Genomic DNA, 19159 nt, shown 5'->3' with positions numbered 1-19159 from the left:
AATTATACCTCCTGTTTTTGTAACCCACTTTTGTTATTTAACTATATATTATGGGCATTTTCCAATTAACTTTAACTTTCCAATTAATTACATATTAACTACTGTAACTATTAACTATTAACTACTATATTAACTATAATAACTATTACATCATTGTATCATTAACTATTATACAGCACTGATTTTTAAACTGCAGAGAAGTTTATCGCATGGATGTATGAGGATATTTAACCAATCCCCTGTTGTTGGATTATGTTACGTTGTGTCCAAGTTTTTACTTTTATAAATAACATTGTGATAAAAATTCCTGCACATTTTTTGGTGTATGCCTCTGATCCTAGAAAGGGAATTATTCCATCTCATATTGCTAATTTTTTTTTCACCTAGGTATGCCTTATCCTCCCAGTACACTGGTAGTTCCTTGAGGGCATGGATCCTGTTGTACACGTTATTTCCATCTCAGATCCTCCTGTCCTTTAACACAGACAGAGTAGGCAGTCAGTAAATGCTTGTGGGTTTGTATAATATAATGCCCAGCTCCTTCTCTCTGCTTCTCTGGATCCTACAAATCCCACCTCAGCTCTCCTCCTTCATGAGGTCTCAGCTAGCTCTCCAGCACCCCAAGGTCCCTCCCTCTTCTGGTCATCTGAATTTCTATATCACCCACTGCTTAGACCATATTCTATAATTCTTTAGAGCTTTCAAAGTGGTATAATGTACACTGTATAAGTTTCCCATGGCTGCTGTAACAAATTACCACTAATCTGGTGACTTAAAACAACACACATTAATTCTCTCACAGTTGTAGAAGCTAGAAGTCTGAAGTCAGTTTCACCAGGCCAAAATTAGGATGTTGTCAGGGGACCCCACTTGCTCCTTCCAGAGACGCTGGGGGAGAATCCGTTCCTTGTCTCTTCCAGCTTCTGGTGGCTGCCAGCCTTCCCTGGCTTGTGGCTGCATCACTCCAATCTCTGCCTCTGTAGTCTCATCACCTCCTCCTCTTCTGTCTGTGCCAATCTCTTTCTTTCTCTCTCCTATAAGGACACTCGTGATTCCATTTAGGGTCTACCTGGGTAATTCAGGATAATCTGCTCATCTCAAGATCCTTAATTTAATCATATCTGCACAGTCCTTTTCTGCCATTTAAGGTAATATTCACAGGTTCTAGGGATTAGGAGCTGAATATCCTTGTGGGGGTCATTATTCAACCTTCCACGATACACTATTTCTTTTGACTGGCTAATTTATTCATTTAAAAATATTTGTGAGGAACCAATTTGGTGGCAGACACTGACATTGTGCTAGCTGCCTATTGTCACAACAGAGCAGAAAGGACTTGTATATGAAGAACTGTAGTCAAAAGAGCTGAGCAGTGGCTAAGAAGCTGGGAGACCCAGGTTCTGGTACCACATTGGGGTAAGGCTCTCTGTTCCTCAGTTTCCCTTTTGTGAATTAAGGAACTAGACAAATTACTGTTTCCTTAAGTGAGGGATGAGCACCACTGATGGTGTATATATAGGGTAATGTTTAGGTGGTTCACAGGGACAGAACTAAATAGTGTTGACTCACAGAAATAGATAACTTATTTCCTTTTTTAATTCTCCTTCAACCCCTCTTAAGGAGAAAATTGCTATTAGGTGCTAGTGTGTCTTCAACACTTCCTTCAATACTTACCGAACTCCTTTTATCAAAAAGAAAGCTGCATGGGCTTCCCTGGTGGCGCAGTGGTTAAGAATCCACCTGCCAATGCAGGGGACACGGGTTGGAGCCCTGGTCTGGGAAGATCCCACATGCCGCGGAGCAACTAAGCCCATGCACCACAACTACTGAGCCTGTGCTCTAGAGCTCGCGAGCCACAACTACTGAGCCCGCGTGCCACAACTACTGAAGCCTGCGTGCCTAGAGCCCATGCTCCGCAACAAGAGAAGCCACCGCAATGAGAAGCCCGCACACCGTAACGAAGAGTAGCCCCCGCTCGCCACAACTAGAGAAAGCCTATGTGCAGCAACGAAGACCCAGTGCAGCCCAAAATAAAATAATTTAAAAAAATAAAAAAGAAAGCAAGCTGGTCTCAGGCTACAGAATCTAGGCAGAATTTAATAACATTATTTTCTGATCATTGTATTTATTTTTACAGTTACCTTCCATTAATGGAGAGTGACTCAGGTTTTTCCATTTATGGCAATACTATAAAGTATCCCCTGTAAAAAGTGAGGTGATTTAAAAATATATATTAAATAAATATAGGATAGATGGTTTTTAGAGAGGACACATTGTGAAAATGGCTCTGAAGTTTGGGAAACACTTAGATGTTTCCAGGGGTCCCCAGTTCTCTGACTTCTGAGTTCTGGGAGCAGGGTAGGATTGGAAACATAAAGAAAAGCGTCTTTGGTCAGAGGATGCAGCTGGAAATTCAGCATTAATGATTCCTGATCTTTTCCCATTTAAATACATCTGATCCTTCAAGGACCATTGAGCAACAAAGCTGTGAATATTAACATCGTGTTGAAATTGATCATGTCCAATTTTTAACTCAGAGCTTCTGGTAGGAGGAGGCGTGGCCTTATTCTGACCATTCTTTGCTTTTCACTGAACATCTGGAAGGTGGGGAGGCAACTTCCGTCTGACTTCTTCATGAGAAGGAATGGCTGTTATTTGGACAGAGCCCAGATGCTCTAGGGAAACCCTCTCTCCCACCCACTCTGCTTTGAACTCTCCTCAAGGGACCTGGCTTCACAATCCAGGTAGGGATGCTCACAGGGCCGCAGAGCTGGATCTGTGCTATTGGACCACAGTGGGAAGTGGGAATCTCGTCTCCCATCTTTTCAACTATGAATGTATATCCAGTGCTAATTCCCTAGTTTCTTTGGGACCATATAATTTCCTCTTAGAGGAAGATTTTCCTGGTTGACAGCATTATCATCATCATCATTAAATAATTCTTATTTTTTCAGAACACTAGCTCATATACTCTGCTTCCTTTCTGGGGGAGGCACATGGTCTTCCCCATGTTCATCAACAGAAGCAGAGGGGGAATTGCCAGTCACTTCACCCAGCTGCTTTCCAACATATGTGTTCCCCCACCCCCCAGAAAGCTGGAAGCGGATATAATTTGTTTCAGGGAGGCCTCAGGGGTTGATGTGCTTTGATTATCTGTTCTAAGCCTGGCCTTTGCTACCCCGAGTAATTGTGAGATGGCTAAAGACAGAGTGTAAAAACTTGGCTGACTTGGTATAGTACATACGGTAAGTGCTCAGGAAACATCTCTGGCAAGTGATACATGATTTGGAGCCAAAAGACTCCTTAATGTTTAGATGAAATTAGGCAAATCACTTCACCTCTCTGTGCCTCAGTCTACTCCAATGGTATAACAGTAGTAGCGACCTCTTCCTAAGGCTGTAGCATAATATTCACTGCTTTGCTTGAAGAAGGAGACAATTAGTGGGAAGCACAAAGTGCCATAACTGTCTGCTGTTATTCCTTCCATTTTGCAGATGGGAAAGCCACAGCCCAGAGAGGCTGATTTGCTGAAGTTCACACAGCTAGCAAGCTTCAAGGCCAGGCTCTGAACTCAGCAAGTCTGATCCCAGACCCAGCTCTTGGCACCGCATCACCCAGTGGCCCATTTATCAGGGCTGAGGCAGTGCTAAGATTTGAGAAACAATCTCATTCTGGGTCTGATTCCCTCAGATGGGTGGGGAGCAGAGCTAGACCAGGGCAGCGCCTGGCAGGATCAGGCCAGCCGGATTTGAATCCTGTGATTCCCACAGGTCCTTTACCTTCTCTTGGGCCTCAATTTCCTCATCCTTCCCTGCCGCCCTCTTCTGTGGTCAGAAGCGATGTAGGATGCGAAGGGGCTTGGTCAAGGTTAATTAAGGACGGACTGATGTCTTTAGTAGGGGTCCTGGGCAAAATGAGGGAGATAATACAAGGTGCTGTGAGCCGGTTGGAGTCTGCAGAGAGAAGCTTGCTTCCAGGGGGAGGCCGGCTCCACTGGTCGGGCGGGGCGGAGCTGGTCGCACGGCGGCGGTGGTTGCGGGGAAACGGCTGCGCGCCGTTTCTGCCCTGGCAGCAGCCCGGAGCTGGGCGCCCTCCGGGGCGCGGGGCCCCACGACGAGCTGCATCTTTACGTTCACGAGGCTGGGTGAAGTGGCTGGGGTGCAAAGCCCGCGCTGGGGTCGTGGAGCCTTTTGTGCAGGACCCAGAGAAGGAAAGAAACATGGGCCCAGGCTGGCGAGGAGGCAGGGAAGGAAGAGAGAACCTAGCGCCGAGAGGCCGCAGGATGATACACCAGGGTGTCGCGGGGTGATACAGGGTCCTTGTGGGGTTGTGGACAGAGGGCGTGACTTGAGCCTGGGAATCAGCTAGCTCAGTGCCCAGCGTGCCCCAGGTTCACTCTCCGTGGCTGCAGCGATAGTGACGTCTCATTCCTGCCATTTATTTACTTACTTATTTAATATATATATTTATTTATTTATGTTTGGCTGCGTTGGGTCTTCGTTGCTTCACGCAGGCTTTCTCTAGTTGCGGCGAGCGGGGGCTACTCTTTGTTGCGGTGCGTGGGCTTCTCACTGCGGTGGCTTCTCTTGTTGCGGAGCACGGGCTCTAGGCACGCAGGCTTCAGTAGTTGTGGCACGCGGGCTCAGTAGTTGTGGCTCGCGGGCTGTAGAGCTCAGGCTCAGTAGTTGTGGCGCACGGGCTTTGTTGCTCCACAGCATGTGGGATCTTCCCGGACCAGGGCTCAAACCTGTGCCCCTTGCATTGGCAGGCGGATTCTTAACGACTGCGCCACCAGGGAAGTCCTCCTGCCATTTATTGCCTACCTGCTATGTACCAGGCACCAAGCCAGGGGCTTTATATGCACACCACCTCTCGCCCTTTTGACAAACCCACCAGGAAGGTATCATTATTCCCCATTTCATAGACTAGAAAAGAGACTCAGAGAGCCAAGGCGACTTCTACAAAGTGGAGAAAACCAGGTTTGGAGTCCAGGCTGGCTTTCCCCAAAGCCTGTGAGCTGTGCCCTTCCTGCTGTGTCGTGCCATCTCTCGGTGGCGGCTATTTGCCGAGGGTCTTCTAGGTGCCTGGCACATTCCACACATTATTTTTGATCTTTGCAGCAACCCTGCAAGATAAGCACAGTTACCTGCCTTTTACAGATGGGAAAACAGTTCAGAGAAAATGACTCATCTGCCCAAGACCTCATGATGGCCTCTGGCAGAGACAACCTTCCAACTCATGAGAGCAGTTGGAGTCCAGGCTCTGCTGCGTCTATCCACTCTGCCACACTGCTTCTCCTAAGGCCAGAGGCGGATGGCTGTGGACCCCTCAGGATGTTGGGCGTTGGGCTGGCGGCAATGAGAGTGGGTCTCCATCACACTGTTCTGAGGGCCTCGCGGGCCCCATTACACTGCTCTTGTTGGAGGCGCTGAGCGCAAATTCTGAGTAATAAAACATGGGTGTCACCCCTGCCTTAGGACTTTATTCCATCTGAGGATGTGAGAAATGGCCACAGAAAGCAATAATAATAAATGAGAATCATAGCTAACCATTACTGAGCCTCTCATACAGTGCTATCCAATAGAAGTTTCTTCAGTGATGGAAATATTCTGTGCTGTCCAATACAGTAGCCACTAGCCACACGTGCTTTTGAGCACTGGAAAAGTGGCACGTGCAGCTGAGGAATGAATGTTTTATTTTGATCAAATTTAAATAGCCGCGTGTGGCTAGTGGCCACTGTGTGCAGTGCTGATACAGATGAGGCACTGTACCAAGAGCTTTCTCCATGGTCACTTATGAACCCTTACAACAATGATATGAGGTAGATTACTATCATCCCCATTTTACAGGGGGAACTGAGTCCCTGGGAAATGAGGAAATGTTCCCAAGTTCACCTGCTGAATATGTGGCAGGGCCAGGCTTTGAACTGATGTCTTCTTCCATCACAGGAGGGCCTGAGGTCAAGGTCAGGTTGCACTGGGGGACACGATGACAGTCAGAACCAGTGAGAATGGCACAGAGATGACAGATGGAGTTGGGGGTGGAGACAGGTGGTGGAGTGGGACATGATCCTTGCAAGAGGGGCCGTTGGGACCACCCCCCCCAGGGAAAGCACCCTGACCTGGAGACTGGGTCATCTTGGCTCCTGTCTGCCCCTTACTCTGGATTTGCACCCTGGCTCTGCCACTTTCTGGGTGACCATAGGCACTCACACCCCCTCCTTGTGTCTCAATTGCTTCATCTGTAAAGTAAGAATGAGAATAGTGCCAGCCTCAGGCAGGATTGTGCATAGTTGTGTAACATACCATCCTCCTTGTTAGCTCCTGAAACTTTAGCCTGGGGAGGGTACACCAGCTGCCTCTGGCGAGCAGAGGGGCAAACACTCACTTGATCTTGATTTTCAGGACGGACACAGACTGTGAAAGTGGGGCCTCACCGTCCCAGGGAGTGTCAGAAAAGTTACCACATTCTCAGGACAGGGTCCAAGGATGAGAATTGAGTGGGGCCTGCTCTGAGGGTCGTGCTCTGGCCCCTCCTTCTAGCCCAGGAGAGCCCTCTGCAGGCTAGGGGCAGAGGCCTCTAGGGACAAGTTATTGGCATTCTTAATTTCTAACTGGTCAGACCTGTTAACCAGAGCTGCAGGCTCTGTATCATATTTCTGGCTTTGTCTGACTTTCTTTGTTCTCCTTTTTATTATGGAAAGTTTCAAACATTACAAAATTAGAGAGAATAGTATAAGAAGCCTCTTCCCCATGTTCATCACTACAGCTAAACTCCACCAATCAACTCAAGGCCAATCATGTTTTTTACCTATATTGCTACCACTCCCTGGTCCCCTACCCAAGGTTATTTTGAAGTAAATCCCACCGTGTCAGGTTTCTAATAGTCCCTGTGACCCTCACATAAATTTCTGCTGGGAGTACAAGTTGGTGAAATTTCAGGGAAGGGCACTTTTGCAATCTCAAAATGCTAACATCAATGCCTTTTGATCTGCACTTCTATGTGAAGAATTCATCACACAGGTGACATCCCTGCACTTGTGCAAAATGAGGCTTGTATATGGTTGTTTATTCCAGCACTTTTTATGGTGGTAAACAATTACAAACAACCTAAAGGTCCAGGAAAGGGGATTGGCTAAAAAATTTTACATCTGGAATATAGAATATGGAATTCTATAGTGCTGTAAAAAGGAATGTGGAAGTTCTTTATAAAATGACATGGATTGAGTTCCCCAGTGTATTTTGTGTGTGTGTGTTTGTGTGTTTTGTTTTTGGCTGCACCATGCAGCATGCGGGATCTTAGTTCCCCGAACAGGGATTGAATCTGTGTCCCCTGCATTGGAGCGAAATCCCTTACAATGTATTCTTAAAAGAAGAAAGTACAGAACTCTGTGAATGTCATGCTATAATATGTATAAAAACAGGGGAAATAAGTTTTTGAAATATGCAATTATTTCTAGAAACATGAACTTGGAAACTTGGTTACCTTGCTAGAGAGGGACTAGGTGGCTGGTGAACAAGGGTGGAAGAGAGAACTTCCTCTTCATACGCTTTCTACTTTTTGAATTTTGTACTAATTTTTAGAACTCTTGTGTTTTAAAACTAGAATTCCCTCTTTTTCCTGTAAACCTAAAACTGCTCTTAAATTTAGTCTATTAGTTAACAAAAAGGTATTTATCCAGATGGGGTGATGACTTATGTTTACACAAAAGCTTGCACAAAATATTCATAATTGTCAAAAAGGTGAGTGGATAAAGAAACCATGAATATTATTACAAATAATGGAATATTATTCAGCAATAAAAAGAAATGTGCTATCAAGCCATGAAAAGACATGAAAGAACCGTAAGTGCATACTACTAAGTAAAAGAAGCCAGTTTTAAAGCCTGCATAATGTATGATTCCAACTATATGACGTTCAGAAAAAGGCAAAACTACAGAGATAGTAAAAAGATGAGTAGTTGCTGGGGGTTAGGGCGAGGAGGGAGGAAAGGATGAATAGGTGGAGCACAGGGGATTTTTAGGGCAGTGAAAATACTCTGTATAATACTGTAGTGATGCCTACATGACATTATGCATTTTTTAAAACCCATAGATGTAAAACACAAGAGTGACCCTAATGTAATCTATGGACTTTAGTTAATAATAATATATCAGTATTGTCCATCAATTGTAATAAATGTACCACACCAATGCAAGAGGCTAATAATAGGGGGATCTGTGCAGGAGAGTGAGAGAGGTTATATGAGAACTCTGTACTTTCTGGTTAATTTTTCTCTAAACCTAAAACTGCTCTAAAAATAGTCTATTAATTAAAAAAAAAAAAAATAGAGGGCTTCCCTGGTGGCGCAGTGGTTAAGAATCCGCCTGCCAATGCAGGGGGCACGGGTTCGGGCCCTGGTCCTGGAAGATCCCACATGCCACGGAGCAACTAAGCCCGTGTGCCACAACTACTGAGCCCATGTGCTACAACTACTGAAGCCTGCGCACCTAGAGCCTGCACTCTGCAACAAGAGAAGCCACCGCAGTGAGAAGCCCGCGCACCGCAATTAAGACCCAATGCAGGGCTTCCCTGGTGGCGCAGTGGTTGAGAATCTGCCTGCTAATGCAGGGGACACGGGTTCGAGCCCTGGTCTGGGAAGATCCCACATGCCGCGGAGCAGCTAGGCCCGTGAGCCACAACTACTGAGCCTGCGCGTCTGGAGCCTGTGCTCCGCAACAAGAGAGGCCGCGATAGTGAGAGGCCCGCGCACCGCGATGAAGAGTGGCCCCCGCTTGCCCCAACTACAGAAAGCCCTAGCACAGAAACGAAGACCCAACATAGCAATCAATCAATAAATTAAAAATAAATAAATAAAATTATAAAAAAAAAAAAGACCCAATGCAGCCAAAAAATAAATAAATAAATAAATAAATAAATTTTAAAAAAAGAGAAAAGAATCAAAATAAAATAAAATTAAAATTAAAAAAAAAAAGAATTCCTAATTACCTTGGATCTGAAGACTCTCCCTGCTCCCTCTGCTTGTGAGGTTGTGGTTGTGAGTGGGGTGAAGAGTGTGAGGAAACTTGTCCGCCTGGAACGTGGGTCACCTGAGTATTGCCATGGGTGGTAGCATTGGTGCAGGCGCCATGGTCTTGGGTGAGACTGTTGCTTGCAGAATAAGCGGGAGTGTTAAGGGGGGTGGTTAGGCAGGCTGTCGATTCTTGGACTCTGAATGTCGGAGGCGTTTGGCCTCTATCCTGTAAGCAATAGGGAGTCATTGTTACTAAGTCCAAGGTCGTCCTGCTCACGGCACAACAGGCCAGTAATTTGAGAGACGGGTTGTTGTGGCAGGGAATAGTGACTTTATTCGGAAAGCCAGCAGACTGAGAAGATGATGGACTAGTGTCCCAAAGGACCATCTTCCCCGAGTCAGGATTCAGGCTTCTTTCATACCAAAAGGGGAGGGGGTGTGGTTGGTGGTTGCAAACTTCTTGGTGCCGGAATCCTTTGTTCTTGCAGCTGTTTACGCAGGCCTGGTCACAGTGTTCCTGTAAACCTCCAACAAGACAAATGTTATTCTCTGTTCTGCAACTTTTTTATCTCTATATGAATGGAAGAGTGTTATCCCTTTAAAGGCCGGAGACTTGAGAACGGGCTATCCTGTATATTTCAGGCCATAGGCAACATTCTTTTCATGGTTAACTTGTAGCAAAAGCAATAGAATACAAAGGTTAAAGTAAAAGAAGCACATCAAATATGGAGTAGGATTTGTTCTTCCCTATTACTCCGTGGAGAGTTTTATCAGGAGAGTGACACAGGGAGAGCTGTGCTTCAGGAGACCTTCTCTGGGCTTCACGCCTCTGTCTGTAAAACCAGAGGCTGCACCAGGAGTCATGCAGGTCCTCTGCAGCTCTAAGGTTCTGACATCAAAGCCTTTTCCAACTTTCCAAGCCCCTTCTCCCTGCCCAACCCCCTTTGATTTTTCTGCCACTCAGTGCTGTGCTGAGACTGGAACCACTCCCAGGGGACAGTCTTCTGAATGAAGTCTGTGCCTTGCGAGCAATTGTTTTATTTATTTATTTATTTTTCCCTCCTTTTGAAATCTTCCAGGAGAAAAACCAAATCTGTGCTGGCTCCAAGGAGGAGCAAGTTGGAAGGGAGTTAGAGATAAGAAGATGGGTAGTCAAATCCCTGCAGGGTTCTACAGCACCAGCAGGCTGCAGTCCGGCTCCTGCCAGGGCGTTTCCTGCTAGAAAGACTTGACTCTGAGCCGTCCAAGCTGCTAGAGCCTCCAGCTGCTTGTGTGAACTGGGGGAGGTTTCTCTGCTCCTTCCAGATCATCTCCTGTCAGCACAGTGTGATTTATGAGATTTTCCTCTAAAATATGAGAACATTGGCTCCTGATCATGCCCTGTAATGGAGGAAGGCAGTGGCTGCAGCATTTTTGATAAATAATATCTCTTTAGCCCACCGTCTTGTTACGAAAAGGATACAAGAAGTTGAATACACAACTTCTCGTGTATTCAACACAAGAAGTTAGATTCAAGTCTTTTAAAAAAAAAGTAATATGGCCTCAGGTTAGTGAGGAGTTGGGAGGGTCATTGCTCCCATCTGAAGGAGCTGGGCTTGATTTTTAGCTTAATTGCCGCACACCAGCTGTTATGACCAGAGGCTACTTACCTCTGAGCCTCCACTTCCTCATCTATGGGGAAAAAGTGGGGGAATACCAGTAGCACCCACCTTAGAGGGGGTGCTATACAGATTATGTGAGATAAATATCCAAAGAACTCAGCATCAGGCGTGGAACACATGATGTGCTCTGTAAGTGCTCACAATTATTATTAAGGTTATTATGAGCCCTAAATAGTGGATGGTCTACAAGTAATTTTAAAAATATTTAGGGACTTCTCTGGCGGTCCAGTGGTTAAGACTTCGCCTTCCAATGCAGTGGGTGCGGGTTCGATCCCTGGTTGGGGAGCTAAGATCCCACATGCCTCCGGGCCAAAAAACCAAAACATAAAAACAGAAGCAATATTGTAACAAATTCAGTAAAGACTTTAAAAATGGTTCCCATCAAAAAAATCTTTAAAAAAATATTTAGAAAGCATTTTTGTAACTATGTGTTGATATGGCAGGGTTTGCACTTGTGGGAGTGAAGGCATCTCAATCCAATTTAACAAGTAGGCTGTGTCAAGGAGTGCCTGTGTAGATTGTTACAGTTCATAGAACAAAATGTGACCTTGGACAAGTTCCTGATTGGTTCACACAGAAGCCTTGGTTTCTTCATCTGTAAAAATGGATAATAATAATATCCATGTCTGGTGTGGGAATAGTGTATGTGTGGTGTGTGTGAATGTGTGTGGTGTATGTGAATGTGTGTGGTGTATGTGTGTGAGTGTGCATGTGGACATGTGTGGTGTGTGTGTGGTATGTGGTGTGTTTGTAGTGTGTGTGTGTGGTGGTTGTGGTGGTTGTGTGGTGTGTGTGGTGTATGTGGTGTATGTGTGGTATGTGAGTGTGTGGTATATGTATGTGGTGTGTGTATGGTGTGTGTATGTGTGGTGGGTGTGTGTGGTGTGTGTAAATGGGTGCATGGTATGTGAGTGTGGTGTGTGCGTTTTGTGTGAGTGTGTGGCGTGTGTTGTGTGTCTGGTGTATGTGTGGTGTGTGTGTGTGTGTGTGTTGGGTGAGATTCCCATAATCACAGCATTTGATGTCCTTGGGTAAAAGCACTTGGTAAAGGTAAATAGTAATTTGCTATACAGATACTGATATACCATGTGTGCTGGGAGAATCCACTGTTAGAACTTAAATTTCATTGGAGGAGCTAAGGCGATATGACGCGCATACATGAAGGATTAAAGAAATAGCTCGAGGCGGTCTGAGAGTAATTGCAAGTACCAAGGGAGTTCAGAGGAGGGTCATGAGGGCTGAGCTGTCCAGGACTTCCTGGGAGGAGCAGAGCTTGGGCTCTAAAGCACTGGTTTTAAAACTTTTTTGCTTGCCTACCCTCTAAATGAACTTTGGGGGGAAAAAATCTCTTTTGCCCCACACATTTTAACTTGACATCTGAAATGTTTCATTAGAAGTTTAAATAGTTACAAAGGATATCATTTCTGCCATGTTGTAAATATTGACCTCCTAGAGCAAAATTACCCTACTCTCTTAAATGTATCAAATGGAAACTAAATAACAGCAATTTTTAGTTTGCCTTTTTATTGAAGTATCACTTACAAACAGTAGAATGCCCAGATCTTAAGTGTGCAGCTCAGTTCATTTTTACCAGTGTGCCTACCACCCAGATCAAGGTGTAACCGTCTATCTCCAGCATTCCAGAATGCACCCTCGCATCCCCTCTCAGTCAGTACCCCCCAAAGGTGATCATTTCTCTGACCTCTATCACCATAAACTATTTTTGCATGATCTCATGTTTTCTTCCTTCTTTCCATCAACATAAGGAGATTTAAGCAGGTAGCAAGCAGTAGTTCATTTTTTCTTTATCGTATGGTATTCCATTGAATGAATATCTCACATTTAAAAAATCTTACCTACTCTTTGCATAAATTCACTTTACTATTTTAAGAGTGACAAGCATTTTGAAATAAATTGCCCTATTGAAAAAAAATCTTATCTACTCTTAATGGACATTTTGGGTTGTTTCTAATATTTAGCTATAAATCTTCTATGAGTATTTTTCCATATTTTTTGGTAGACATAAACACTGATTTCTTTGGGGTATGATCCATGAGTGGAATTACCAGGTGGTAAGATAAATACCACAATACATTGGTATCCACCACCACTCATCAAAAATTACGTATACAAGGTAGAAATTTTACATTTACGTCGTTCCTGTCTTTACCTTCTTGAACTCATAATTTCCTTCTACTTCCTTCACAGAATTTTATTGTAATATATTTTTATGCTTGAACTTTTTTATTTTTTTACTTATTATTTATTTATTTTATTTATTTTTTGGCTGTGTCAGGTCTTAGTTGCGGCACGTGGGCTCTCTCTTTGAGGCACGCGAGCTCAGTAGTTGTGGTACACGGGCTTAGTTGCCCCCCGACATGTGGGATCTTAGTTCCCTGACCAGGGATCGAACCCGCATCCCCTGCATTGTAAGGCAGATTCTTTACCACTGGACCACCAGGGAAGTCCCTGAACTTTTTTATTGATTATTCTTTTTAGCCAAAATATGTATGTAAATTGAAATGGACCTTTAAAAAAATTTCCTTTGACCATAAAACCCTAAGTATCTTTATTTCAGATTGATTTATCATACAGTTCATCAAAATAATATCAATGTTTTATAATTTGATAAATAATTACTAAAAATAAAAAGTAAGATAGTATGGGAAATACTTCTCATAATGATATGGATGGCAGGTTGATGGCTTTAAGGTTGATGGCATAAGGACCATCCAGGGATCGTGTTAAAATGCAGATTGTGATTCAGAAGGTCTGGGCTGGGACCTGAGGTTCTGTGTTTCTAATAAGTCTCTGGGTGATGCCAGTGCTGCTGGTCCATGGACCACACTTTGAAGAGCAAGGGTTTATGAATTAAGTTAAAGAAGATTTGCTAGCACCAACATTCTAAATCGTCCTCAAAGTCTGTCTTGACACTTTGGGGCACTGCACCATAACCAGATTCTGGACGAGGGAGAAGTTGGTCTTTCTTCTGCAAAGAGAGAGGACGGTTGTGAAGAGTGAGGTGGGAAAGGAGAGATGCTGAGGCGCATTCTCAGGCAGAGGAGGCAAGAGTGGGAATGGAAACAGGATTGCAAACCGATTCCTTTGTAACACTTCCTGCCTGCGCACCCCTTGGGACGGCTTCGAGTGCCCCAGAGTAGGGCTGCCCCCTTTGAAGACCATTTCTCCAAAGGATGCTAAGGTGGTGCTGGCCACCTTTTCAGACAGGAGGCCCATTTCTGCAGGAGGAATTGGACACCTCAGGGACTGGTTTGGATTACTTGGAGAGTCCACTGGTGGTAAATCCAGAGAAGTGAAGTTTAGGGCCAGGTGATGGGTGGCCTTGAATTCCATGCTAAGGAGTTGGACTTAATACTCAGCCAGAGGGGGGGCCTTGGGCAGTTTTGAGCAGGGAGCTGGTGTGAGCATAGTGTGGGGAGACTGATCTCTTGAGCAGCTCGTGGCATGGCAGGGAAGGGGTTAATGCATGGAGATGGCAGCAGTGGCAAAACCACTGGGATCTGGCTGTGATTTTTCTCTCTAGCCCCTGCTTATGAACTTTTGCCCTGATTGCACAGACCTGGTTTGCTCTGTCAGGATTTCCTGAAGTCTGGGCTACATTCACTGGTGGTACCTGAGATGTTGATGCATGGAACTCAAGGTGATTCAGAGTAGAACACAGACATGGCCTTAAATAACCCTGAAACCTAAGAGTGAACAACCCTGAAACGCTCAGCCCTCGCTCAGTCCTGACTATACCTGGAGAAAGTCTGTCTTTAACTCCTCTCATGCTCCCGTATTCCTCGTGTTGATGGAGATTGAGCAGTTTAGGCTTAGGGCATTTGATAGCAGTAGTGTTTAGAGAGAATTTTACAAAATTTCTGTTTTTGTTGAATAAATTTTCTATGTATCAGGATGGCAAGTCGTTCTAGTTTTACCCTTGTCATAATGACATAAAACCGTATGTTTCAAGTAAGTTCTTTCCAGTAAGAAAAATGAGCGAATTTACTAGATCATATGGAAGAAATAATAATGCTGGTGGTGTGCGGGTATGGCAAAAATCGTGGTGGTGACGTGCAAAGATTCAACTTTGGAAAACACTGGGTTACACCATGGCAAAAACTGGCATTTGCTAAATCGTCTTGCCAATGCCTGGAGAGGCTCTGGGTGGCAGATGGTAGGGAGGGGGCAGCTGGAATTGCAGTGCCTGGGCCACTGGCATTGGGTCAACTGGGTGGGTCCCTCTGCTGTCCCCACCATTGCCTAACAGCCTGCTCCTCCCTCTGCCCGCAGAGATCCGCACGCAGCTGGTGGAGCAGTTCAAGTGCTTGGAGCAGCAGTCTGAGTCGAGGCTGCAGCTGCTCCAGGACCTCCAGGAGTTTTTCCGCCGGAAAGCCGAGATCGAGCTCGAGTACTCCCGCAGCCTGGAGAAACTGGCTGAGCGCTTCTCTTCCAAGATCCGCAGCTCCCGGGAGCACCAGTTCAAGTGAGAAGGGGCCAGGGGTCTGGGGTGGCGGGAGGCAGTGCCAGGGCTGAAGCAGAAAGGAGGCAAGGACTCACTGGGGGCAAATGGTGTGCTTCTAGGGCCCGGGGTCTGCAGGTAACTTCCAACTCCAAGCCTCGGTCTTCCTCAGCATAAAGTGAAGCTAGAAATAGTTGCTACCCATAAAGATGCTGAAGGGGATACACAAGGGACCCAAGAGAAGTGCTTGTCACAGAGAGTAAGTGCTCAATAAATTGTTCTGTCGTGATTATCCCACCAAGCACCAGGCTCTGCGCTGGCTTCCATTTGGGCCAAGGTGACAGCCCACCTCCTTTCAGGACATCCTGACTCTACCCAGTTCTCTTTTATCTGGGGGTGAGCCAGCCCATGTCTGCATTCCTTCAGCACAATGGCCTCAGAATTTCTTCCCTGTGAAACAGATGCTCAAAGCATTCCTCTTCCTTCCTCCCCTGGAGGACGGTGCCAGGCTTAGTTGCTGCCTTAGTTGCTTATTTACATACACACACCCTTCACGGCCTAATTCTCATACCCCAAGCTCTGATTTCGAGGAGGGAGGGAGGCTTGGTCCTCTTGGGCACGTCCCTGGCTGAGTCCTCCAGCTGCAAATGCCCCCAGCTCAGAACCCGTGGGGCCAGCCGCCAGGTGTGGGCAGGAGCCGCGACCTCACGGGGATGCTTCCTCCTGCACCTGTCTCCCCCTCCGCCATACTGCCTGGAGGTCCCCCTCCCCTGTGGGTCATCTCTCCAGTGAATGGCCCTCAACCTCAGGAGACCAGAGACTTGTTTCATCCTGCCTGCCCTGTTCTTCTTTCCCCTGGGTTCAATCTCTTTTTTTCTCTCTGTGTAGGTTTAAATTGTGGTAAAATACACATAACATAAAGTTTACCATCTTAAATATTTTAAAATGTGCAGGGGTGTGGCATTAAGTACATTCACACTGTTGTGCAACCATCACCCCCATCCTTCCCCAGAACCCTTGCTTCATCTTACAAGTGTGAAACTCTGCACCCTGTAAATAATACCCCATTTCCCTCTCCCCCTGCCCTGGCACCCACCATTCTACTGTCTATCTCTGAGTCTGACTGCTCTAGGGACCTCATATTAGTGGAATCATACAGTATTTGTCCTTTTGTGCCTGGCTTATTCCACTTCGCCTAATGTCCACAAGGTACCCCCATGTTGTCACATGTGTCAGAATGTCCTTCCTTTTTAAGGCTGAATGATACTCCATTGTGTGTATAGACCACACTTAGTTTAGTTGCGTCCACCTTGCTCTCTCTGTCTTTTGCATTCTGCTCCGGCCAGGGAGTGCTGTTCCTTTAAGCTCCCCTCAACATCTCCCTAAATCGGTGCCTCAGCATTTGAACACTCACTTTTGTGCCTTCTTCCCGTGACATTTGGGGAGAAGAAACTGCTTTATTAAAGGGCAAAAATGTATTACACTTTTGCAAATACCATGCATGTTTTTCCACCCAACCTCATCTATTCAAACTTTCATTGCAGGAGGATGCTTCTATTAATAACTTCCTCCCAGGCACTATCTGGGCCCTTTCATACATAATCTCATTTTTCTGATATATTTTTTGGAGAAAGTGTGTGCTTTTTTAAATGATAAAAGTAAAATACTCATTGTATACAATTTAGAAAATGTAGAGAAGTAGAAGAAAAAAAAATCACTCGCAGTCCCACCACTCAGAAGCTCACATTTTGGTGCCTTTTCTTGCCTGTCTTTTAATAATAAAAACAACAGTGATGATTTATTGAGCACATTAACTGAGTACTTACTTTGAGCTGGATGGGTATTACCACCCCATCTGAGAGATGAGGACAGCAAAGCTCTGACCGAGCGGCTTGTACAAACATGTCTGTGGGCCAGTTATTGGAAAGTGGCAGATTTGAACCTTTGCTCTCATTCTGCCTCCTTGGCCGGAGATAAGAAAGGGCCTGGGTGTGGTCTGAGAACAGCCATGGACTCTGAACACTCCCCTAAAACCACAGACACACTGCAGAAGCGCACGTCTCTGGCTGGGCTGTCGTGGGAGCCATCCAGGCTGTGTGATGAGGCTGGAGCTCAGCTCCTGCCCCTCTCCTTCCTCTTGGTTTGAAATCAGCTCCCTTCCCGTTCTCGGTGTGAACATGGTGGAGAGGAGGGAGGCGGGGCACTGGGGGAGCATGGGCGGGCATCCCCTGTTCCCTTGCATTGCCTGTAATGAGCTCAGTCAGCCCCTCATGGCTTCATTAACCGAGGCCACCAGACAGAACAGGAGCCCCAGCTGGCAGTCTGGCCAAGCAGGCCACTGGACACACTCTGAACGTCTAATTAGGGTGTGGCCCTGGCCAGTGCAGCTGCTGCAGGCCCTCTGCATGAGGCTAATGCTTTGGCATTGCCCCCGATGGCTTTTGGAAGCAGGAGTCTCCAGGGGATGCCTGGACTTGCCCTTTGACCCCAGGGCCAACCAGCCTGACCTCTGGCTGCCTCTTCTTTGGAGCTCAGTGCACAGGGTCTGTGCTGTGCTCTGTCCTGGCTGTCCAGAGAAGCCTTGTCCTGCTGTCTTGTAGATCCTTTATTAAGAGGGTCCACCTATCTGCCAGGTACCCTCTCAGGGTGTGGGTCTGGTCATTTTATTCCTACTGCACTGGGCCCCCTCGGGGCAGAGGTGGGGCCTTCGTGAGTGAGCAGGAGGAAGGGAGGAAGAAAGGGAGGGAGGGGATTTACTTGGTCTATAAAGTTCACTGTGGCTGGGAGATTTGGTTCAGAGAGGGAATTAATTTGCCCAAGATCTCACAGCAAATTAGTGGCAAAACTGGGATGGGCACTGCCGTGGTCCCCTTGGGCTGCTATAACAAAGTGCCGTGGACTGGGTGGCTTGTAAACACACGTGTTTTTCTCACACTTCTGGAGGCCGGAAGCCTGAGGTCAGGGTGCCGGCGTGGTGAGGTTCTGGCGAGCGCCCTCCTGTGGCTTGCGGACGCCTGATTCTCCTTGTGTCCTCACACAGTGAGAGGAACAGAGAGAGGAAGCAAGCTCTAGAGACTCTTGCAAGGGCACTAATCCCATCATGAGGGCTCCCTTCCTCTCGCCCTTATCTAATCCTAATTACCTGCCAACGGCCCCATGTCCTAACACCATCACATTGGGAGTAGGGTGTCAGCATATGACTTCTGGGGCGACACAAACATTCAGTCCATGACAGGAACTCACGTCTCTTGACTCCAAGTCCAGCGCTCCTCCTTTTGCTCCACGGGCTCCATCTCTCTACGGCTCCAGCTGCTCCCTCTCCACTGGGCAGTTGAAAAGTTTACAGCTGCCCAGGAGGTACCCAAGAGGAGTCTGGGCTAGACTCGCCCAGGCTGAGTTCCATGTGGCACCTGATTCAAAGAAAGGCTCAGCTGGTGGCCCTGACGGTTTACCTGGGGCAGGTTGAACATTCAGAGAACAACATCATCACATGTGTCTTTTCTACCATCACATATTTCTATTCTAACACTTTTTTCAAAGCACTCTGACGTCTTTGCTCTCTTACAATCCTGATGATAACCCAGGGATGCAGAGAGGGAGCCAGTGGTTTTATCTCAAGCCAACTGAGTGCCAGGCAAGCTGAGTGGGATTTTACAAAGGACACATTGTGAGCTGTTGAGTGAGAAAACCCAGGGCTCCTGCCTTCCAGCTCAGGCTTCTCTCTCCGAAAAGCCATGTGGGCCATCATATTTGAAATGTGTATATTGAGGACCTCTTATTTTCTTAGACCGTGCTTCATGATGAAGACACACAGGTTAATGAGACACTGTCCCTCCTCTCTCTCTCTCTCTCGAGAGCACGTGGCATGGGGGATGTCCATAGGTGGTGTGCTTGGGGCAGGCACCCAGTCCCCGAGGCCCTGTTCTTTGAACCCTGCCACCTGCTTGTTCTTTAGGCCTCAGCGTTTAGATGTCACTTCCTCTGCAAAGCTTCCTTGAGTCTGACCTGATGCCTTCCTGTGTG

The 19159-nt window shown here is 46.4% G+C and overlaps 1 protein-coding gene across 3 annotated transcripts in view; it reads left to right on the top strand.

Moving 5' to 3' along the window:
- Positions 1-19159, top strand: part of SRGAP3 (SLIT-ROBO Rho GTPase activating protein 3) — a 252906-nt gene that overhangs the window by 103335 nt on the left and 130412 nt on the right. For all 3 annotated transcript variants that reach the window (XM_061195572.1, XM_061195574.1, XM_061195575.1), the window contains exon 2: positions 14968-15160. In XM_061195572.1, the coding sequence (XP_061051555.1) occupies positions 14968-15160 (193 nt within the window). The remainder of the gene's footprint in view (positions 1-14967; positions 15161-19159) is intronic.

The sequence above is a fragment of the Eubalaena glacialis genome, chromosome 7 (genome assembly GCF_028564815.1).
Source record: "Eubalaena glacialis isolate mEubGla1 chromosome 7, mEubGla1.1.hap2.+ XY, whole genome shotgun sequence".
Lineage (NCBI taxonomy): Eukaryota > Metazoa > Chordata > Mammalia > Artiodactyla > Balaenidae > Eubalaena > Eubalaena glacialis.
This window is presented reverse-complemented; position numbering and strand designations above follow the sequence as displayed.